Source organism: Podarcis cretensis, assembly GCF_951804945.1.
Source record: "Podarcis cretensis genome assembly, chromosome: 3".
NCBI lineage: Eukaryota > Metazoa > Chordata > Lepidosauria > Squamata > Lacertidae > Podarcis > Podarcis cretensis.
This window is the reverse complement of record NC_137172.1, coordinates 495,302-503,068: the sequence shown is the minus strand read 5'-3', so window position 1 is coordinate 503,068 and position 7,767 is coordinate 495,302. Positions and strand designations below refer to the sequence as shown.

General features: G+C 50.2%; 1 protein-coding gene across 3 annotated transcripts in view; it reads left to right on the top strand.

The window, feature by feature from the left end:
• The first annotated feature begins 2,505 nt into the window (after positions 1-2,505).
• The window catches only part of LOC307211682 (uncharacterized protein), a 66,861-nt gene continuing 61,599 nt past the window's right edge, over positions 2,506-7,767 (top strand). The window contains exons 1-3 of one of the 3 annotated variants that reach the window (XM_079968528.1): positions 2,506-2,522; positions 4,347-4,833; positions 5,535-5,616. In XM_079968528.1, the coding sequence (XP_079824654.1) occupies positions 4,426-4,833; positions 5,535-5,616 (490 nt within the window). In that variant the 5' untranslated portion in view covers positions 2,506-2,522; positions 4,347-4,425. Of the gene's footprint in view, positions 2,523-2,622; positions 3,373-3,395; positions 4,834-5,534; positions 5,617-7,767 lie in introns of those variants that run through there. The other 2 variants (XM_079968527.1, XM_079968531.1) reach the window with 2 other exon arrangements.

Sequence of the window (7,767 nt, the reverse complement as noted above, 5' to 3'; positions counted from 1 at the left end):
TCCTTGTCACTTCATTTCTCTTCTGGAAATTTACAACAAAATAGAAATTTTAAGAGGAAAAAACAGGTCGCTCCTTGAATTGAAGCCATGTGACCTTGACTTTCAACTTCCTTTTGACCCAGGGTCTCATTGGGGATCCTCTGTTTTCCTCAGAGTCAGATCGGTTGGCCTATGTTTCACAATTGTGCATTTTACAAAGAATACAACATTAAGGAGTTAAGTGGAACCACAGCGATCCAGGTGAATGTAATTAAGGTCCAGCTCCTGATTCACTGTTTTTTGTGACTCTCATTCACTGTCCCTTAAAAGAAGGGAAAACATGTTTGCATGCCAGTAGTAGCAGTGGTAGGGAGGGGAGGACTAGAGGAGGGTCTGAATGCAGAATGTGAACTGGGGGGGGGGGCATAGGTCACCCAAGACATCCAGCAGGAGGATTACTGCTGTGGGAGCTGGCTGGGAAAATGGCCAGAGTGTGGAAGAGGCCGGAGAAACATTTCTCCAGGAAAATTACAGGGCAGGCAGACAGCCTTGGACTCCTGGAACAACCGCACTGGAACAACCCTCTGGTGAGAGAGAGAGACTTTGTGTTGAGACCTTGTATTGGACGTTGCTGTTTGCTCATTAAATGAATTAAAGACTTGTCTTCCTCCGTCTCTGTGAGATGTGGTTATTTCATTCTGGGGGTCTGAGGGGGAACCTGCTGCACTGTAGAAATACAACCAACCAGATCCTTGGGTTCCCCTTGGCTAAGCTATGGACCCCCTCCCAGAGGAGGCAGGGCTTCAGCCCATGCAGGGCTTCCCCCAGCCACCCATCCATTTGGAGAGCTGGTCTACCTGCGGGAGATTCTGCAGTCCCCCTCTGGGCATTTGGCCCTTTCCGCCCGAGCCCGTTCAAGGTGTGAAGGGAACACGGAAACGGCATATCCCTTCCCATCACACCAGTACCTCTTTATCTACTTGCACTTGTGTGCTTTTTGAACTGTTAGCTTGGCAGAAGCTGGGACAGAGCAACGGGAGCTCACCCCATTGTGTGGATTTGAAGGGCCAACCTTCCGCTGGACAAGCTGAAGAGGCTGAGGGGGGATGCAGGCGAGAGTTTGGATTTGGATTTGATATCCCGCTTTATCACTACCCTAGGGAGTCTCAAAGCGGCTAACATTCTCCTTTCCCTTCCTCCCCCACAACAAACACTCTGTGATGTGAGTGGGGCTGAGCGACTTCAGAGAAGTGTGACTGGCCCAAGGTCACCCAGCAGCTGCATGTGGAGGAGCGGAGACGCGAACCCGGTTCCCCAGATTACGAATCCACTGCTTTTAACGACTGCACCACACTGGCTACAAGAGAGAGAGAGAGGGAGGCACCTGTTGGCTGACTCTATCTGCCATCTGCCGGTCTAGCTGCTCCATGCTTTGGAAGCCCACTCGCCCGGTCTACCGCCAGAGGCCAGGACTCTAGGAGAAAGGTTGCCCCCGAGAGAGTGGGCAGGAGGGAGTCGCCATTGGGGGGGGGTGTTAGGTGCATCCACCTGCCTAGGTCAAGTAAAACAAGAGAAGTGCTCACCTAACTGAACAACCCAACCAAGGCCTGCCCCCCCCCCAAAAAAAAACCCTTGGCTATGCCCCTGGAGCCACCTGCGCAAGAACCGCGCCCTGGGGCTGGTGGAGAGAGGGAGGGTGTCTGGCCATGCAGGGCTTCCCCCAAGCAGCCAACTGGTCTACCTGCAGGAGAGCCTGCAGCCTCCCTTGGGGCATCCAGCCCTTTCCGCCCGATCCTGGTCCAGGTCTGGGGTGCGCGGCGGCTCCATGAAGCCTTGCCATCCCTCACTAGGGAGGAACTGAGGAGCCAGTCCGCTTTCAACAGCAGGCTCTGAAGTTCTTTAAGTGTTATGTACTGAAGTTCTCACCCTGGGCCAGCAGGGGGATACTGTAGATAGTTTTCACTCAGGTCCACATATGCAAATAAGGAATTGAAAGTGACATTCAGTGATTGGATAGTTTCAGAAAGTGGTTACTGTTGCTTTGTAGTTGAGCTCCATATAAGCAGGCTGGCTGAACCCTTCAGTTCAGTTCAGTTCTGGCCTGTGAATAAAGAAGAGCTGTTGGAGGAATCGCTGGGTCGTCTGATCTGTTCACCCCCGACTTAAAGGGGGAAGGTGCCTGAGGGCAGAGGAGGCTCCGCGCGGGAAGCCTGGCCCGGCCTCCTGGAAGCCGCCCTGCCGGGGAAGCGGCGGCGGAGAGCTCGACACCCAGCCAGGGCGCTCTGCACATGCTCCGACCTCCCTCTCCCCCGCCCGCCCAGCCTCCTTGCTCAGGCAGCAGAGGGATTCCCTGGCCCCTTCTCGGCCCCTGGCCGGGCTCCTTCTCTTCCTCCGGCTCCCAGGCTCCCCCCAAAGGCGGGACCAGCTGGCGCTCCCGGCGGGCCAAGGGTTAAGAGCAGCTGCGCCGCATTCCTAGAGAGGACAGGAAATGACGGAGGCGGGTCTTCCGGAGCCCCGCCCTGACTCCCCTCTTGTCTCTTCCGGTGAGTCTCCTCTTCCCTCTCGGGGCGCCTTGGGGTCCCCGGGATGCCGGGGGGGGGCGGCTGCTGGGCTCGAGGCCTCTCCCCCCCCCCTGGCCCAGCCGGCGACCCGGCGAGGGGTCCGGCACTGGGGGCGGAGGGGGAAGCAAGGGCCTTGCTGGAGAGAGGAGGATGCAGCCGGAGGGAAACCTTTGGACAGAAGAGAAAGAGCCAGGCCCCATAAAGGAAGAGGGTGGGAAGATGGAGGGCGAGACCATAGCTGTCCCCGTTTCCCCCGAAGAGGATTCCTCGCAAGAAAAGGGAAACGTCGACAGCTCTGGCCGAGAAGAGGAAGGTCTTCCTCCTGCAGCGTCTTGCAACTCGTCCAAGGTCCAAAAGAAGAAGCCTCTCCTGAAAGACAAGGGCTTGGGGCAAAACCTTTAGAAATAAGCAGGAGGCAGACGAGGTTGAACCGGAAGCCAGAGAGAGAAAGGGAGCAGCTGGCTGAGCGCAGGCACGTCTCCCTCCTGGCTCAGCGCGACCTCGAGATCCTCGAAGCAAAATTGCCAGCAGAAAGGATCCTTAGAGCATCTTCCAGGATTTTCCAAGCCAGATTGCTAATTCCTTTGTCAATTTCATTTCGATTTCCTGCTGCATTTTGGACCAGTTCCAAGTCGTCTTCAGGGGCAGCTTCGCATAGAGGGCTATAATCCCCTCGGATCCAGAGCCTGGCGTCCCCTGGACAGGTCATGTCTGTCCCAAACTAGTCAGCGAGGCCACCTGAGCCTCCCAGAGATGGTGGGATGCAGGAGGACCCCCAGGCACCTATGGCTCTGTGGGGATTATGCAATGGAACATCATCGTCATCATTGCGGTCATTATTATTACTATTTACTATTCTCCCCTTCCCTGAAGTTTCCATGGCAGATGAATGCAATGGAATTCTACTCATCGATCCAGAGCAGATTCCAACGTAGAGTTTGCAGAGTAAACATTAAACACGTTGCAGGATTCCCCAAAATAGACCAGAGGCCATTGTATTTCATCCAGCAGAGCTTTACTGCTACTGAAGGCAAATGAGCCTAAGAGTCACAAATCCAAACATTCAGGATTGGCACCATGTATAAGAAATTCACTTGCAGCAGACTTAACTTAAACTTACAATAGCTTATAATAATATGTCTAAAGCTTAACACTATATACAGAATACCACACCAGAAGGGAAAGAGACAGAAAGAGAAGACAGAGAGAGTAAGGCTCCTTCTGGCCTTACTCTTATAGTCAGCATGACCTGGACAGAAGAGAGAACAGGGACAGACTAATCCAGCAGTACTCAGCTTCTCTGAAGGAATAACCCAGACATCGGGAACCTTCTGCTTGTTTCTTTCACACAAAGAAGCTTCCAGAAGCCTCTTGAACTAATTAGAATAGGAAAGATCTCTATGCATCAGATCAGTACTTTCTGTACTAATAAATGCAAACTTTAAAACTATATTTAAAACAGAAAGACCTCGCCCAGTTAGCCCTTGGGGGCTGGCCCTTGGCCAGGTAATCACCCGGCCCTCAGAACAACAAGAAAGGACCCCACCCAAGTAGTGTGCCTTGAGGACGTTGGGGATTCCAAGTGCTAGAAAATAAGGCAAAGGCAGGAAGGAAATGGGCCCTGAAGTGGGGGTGGGAGAGGAAGAGAGAGCACTCTTGAGGGTCCCCAGTTTAAGACCCCAACTATGGCCTAGTGTCTAAATTATATTCAGCACAAATTGCTCACTTACCCATCATCATTCTGTCTTCGCTTCTTCTCCTGACCTTGTATCAATCTGATAACAGAACACTGTATTTGCTTTGTAGGATTTGTGAGGAACACTTAATCGTATAGACGGAACTCGACAGAAGACTACAGGATTCCTTCCGATCTCTTGGAGGCTTCATGAGAGCCCAGATGGATGAGCAAGACTCGGCTGGCCCTGAAGCAGGAGGAGGCCCTGCCCTCCAAACTGGGAGCAGTGGGAGATTATGGGAAAACTCAGTGCAGAAGATCCCAGGTGAGGAGGACACCCTTTGCTCAGAGGTGCAGAGCCAGCAGTTGACGCAGTCCGGCTCCCAGGAGGCCAAAGGACCCCGAGAGGCTTGCGGCCGACTCCACCACCTCGACTGTCGGTGGCTGAAGCCAGAAAGTCATACCAAAGCTGAGATGCTGGACCTGGTGATCTTGGAGCAGTTCCTGGCTGTCCTTCCGCTGGAGATGGAGAGCTGGGTGAGGGACTGTGGAGCGGAGACCAGTTCGCAGGCTGTAGCCCTGGCCGAAGGTTTCCTCCTGAGTCAGGCAGAGCAGCAGGTGAGAGAGACTTTCCTCTGGAAACTCCCAAGGGGCTCAGAATGTTATAAGCCAAATAAAAGTTTATGCCAATAAAAACTCAGAAACGTGAGGAGTCCAACGTTTATTGCAAAGCAATAGGTTACAGTCGGTTTGTTCCGCAAAACTGCAACCCTGCCCAGTGGTCCAGGTGGTGGTATTTATAACATTTCAAACAAAGCTTTTCAATTTTCACCAATCATATACCTCATTACTTCATTTCTTGTTTTGCACAATAAGCTCTGGCATTTTATGCTGATTCAGGTTTGATTCTCACCGTGTTCTGCTGCATTGTGCTATACACATGTTGGGAACCTGTGTTAAGTGTAGTCATTAGCACCATGTAACAACTTGAGCTGTATCTTTATAATTCACATATTAGCTATATTCCTGCCCCAAATGGAGGGTGGCAACTTGCAAAATCATCAGTTTCATAAAGTAACAGGTTACCATAAATTCTCTATTAGAAGCACACTCAAGGATTTACAGGAGTACACATCACATTTATTGTGGCCTTTTGGGGCCACCACCACAAGAATATGAAAGAGAATCTCCCAAAATGCTTTTCTAATGGCTCACCCACTTTGGGGAAGCAAGGGATGAAATCTGCTCCCCCAAATGGTTTTATTCGGTCATTCCCCATTCTCCCCATTCTCTGTTTTGAATCCTTGTTGCTCTTTCAGCGGAAGGATCTGTTTGCAGAAATGGGCCCTGATTCCTGTGAGGCAGAGAAGACTCTGTTGGATGCCAGAGGGAGGCCGCTGGGTAAGGAGGAAGGAGTTTTTCCTTATTCTCTGGATTTTGAATCTCATCTGTGGGTTGTGTTCATCTTTAGGGGATTGAGTCCCTGAGTGTTTCTCCCCTGCCAGCAAACAGTTACCTAGCAACAGCTCCTGATTGGCCAGAGCGCCAAGGAGGCAGTTGGAGTGGAGGGAGAGAGGGTGGGAGAGTCATGGCGTCTGAGGGGATTCTGTGCGGAGAGTTCCTTCTGACTGGGGTCAAGATGAGGATAGGCAAGAACTCTCAGAAGATGCTCTCCGGTTCTGGATGGCAGAACCCTGTAGAAATAGACAAGACACAGCCCCACAAGTTCTGACAGGAAAAAGGGTCCGCAGAGGGAATCCTCTGACAGGGAAGGGCAGGAGGGATTCCGAGGCCAAGGAGGATTTGGGGGTCTGTAGGGAAACAGTCCAGCGGAAATCCAGTTGAACTATGGAAGATGTCTTGTAGTGTCCCCCAAACCAGGAAGGATTGAATTCTGATTAATAGAATACACACGAGACTTAGGAAGTGCCAATAATCATTCCCCTCCACCCCTCGGCCCAGGTCGTTTTATTCACAAAAGAACTTTTTACACAGATTTCGTAGGAACCAATCAGATTTCCTCTGAGCATTTCAAAAACCCCACGTGGGACAAAGTCAGATCAGAAGAAATTCTTTTAACTGTAAAGACTACTTGGAGCATGCAGACATAGCTGAGAGTAAATAAAACAGGACTAGAGGAATGGATTTAGGAAACTCTGGAGGTCAGAAACAGGAGAGGAAGGATGGACAGTATTTACCATCTCCTGGAAGGATGGCAGTATTTACCGTCTTCTTGTGAACCCTCTTCCTGCCCCTTAAGATCTATCTAAAGATTAAACTTACCTATTTTTATGTACTGAGGATGCCTGGTGAAGTAACTGGCCTGTGTTTAATAATAATAATTTTTATTTATACCCCGCCCTCCCCAGCCAAGGCCAGGCTCAGTTTAGAATGCTGATAGGTGCCTGTCAGGCAGAGAAATAGGAGAGAGACGCAGAGGCGTGGATTGATCAGAAATCCGATGAAAATGGCTCAAACCCAGTCAACGCCTTATGCTTTCATTGCTGACACAAATGGCTTGCTCCATATTTTTTATAATTCCTCATAGCAATCCCATCTGACCGCTACAGTGTATAAAAGAAAGTAATTTTAAGCCTGAGCAGCATACAGCCGATGTTTTAATAAAAAGCAACAGCGCTGTGCCGTGGTCAATAACCACACTGTTTGCTACATTTCTGTGGAAGAAGAAGAACCCAAACTCCTTGTTTACATCCGTTATAATAAAGTCTGTTTGCAACCTGTTTTCCCCAAAGAAAACCCCTCTGTGGCCCCTGATTCCTTCTCCAGGGAAAACAGGGCTGGCGCAGCGGCGCCAGGAAGAGAGAGGGCCGTTGCGCTAATGCATATTAATTGGTGGCAACGCCGTGATACAATGTTCAAACCCACATAGAAACATGCCCACAGACACAGAACAACCAGCTTAATAAAGTATTGGGGTTATTTTATTAAAAGAAAGAAAATTTTCTGTCAGAAAACGGCCAGCAAACACCAAGCAAAAGAGACTCAGGATGACCCAGGGCAGGGAGCTGACGCATCTGAGGAGAATCCTAATACTGAATTAGAAATGATGGGACTAAGATTAGAATTGGCCATAGTTGAAGCAGAGAAAGAAAGACATAAAGTTGAAACAGGGAAAGAAAAGGAAAAGGCAAATTAGCAGCTGAACAGGCCAGAATTACAGCCGACAGTTAGCGCAGATGCAGGCTGAGAGAGAGATGGCAGAGAGCGAGAGCGCAGATTAGCTCATGAGGAAAAAGAGAAAGAAAGAAATGCCAGATTAGCCCAAGAAGAAGGAGAAAGGGAGGCCAAGATGGGCCATGAAAAAGACATGTTCCTTTTAAAAATGGAGGAAATGAAGCTGAGAGCAGAACTGCCACATGGGTTGGTGGGGGGTGGAGATTTTACCTCAGCTCATTCAAGAGACTTCCTAAGTATGTCCAAGGTGGTGATGGACAGGCACTCCTGTTTAGTTTGGACTTTCCTGAGGAAAATTGGATGCTTTCTTTACGCCACAGATATGTGGAACTTTGAGGGAAATATACTCAGATTTAA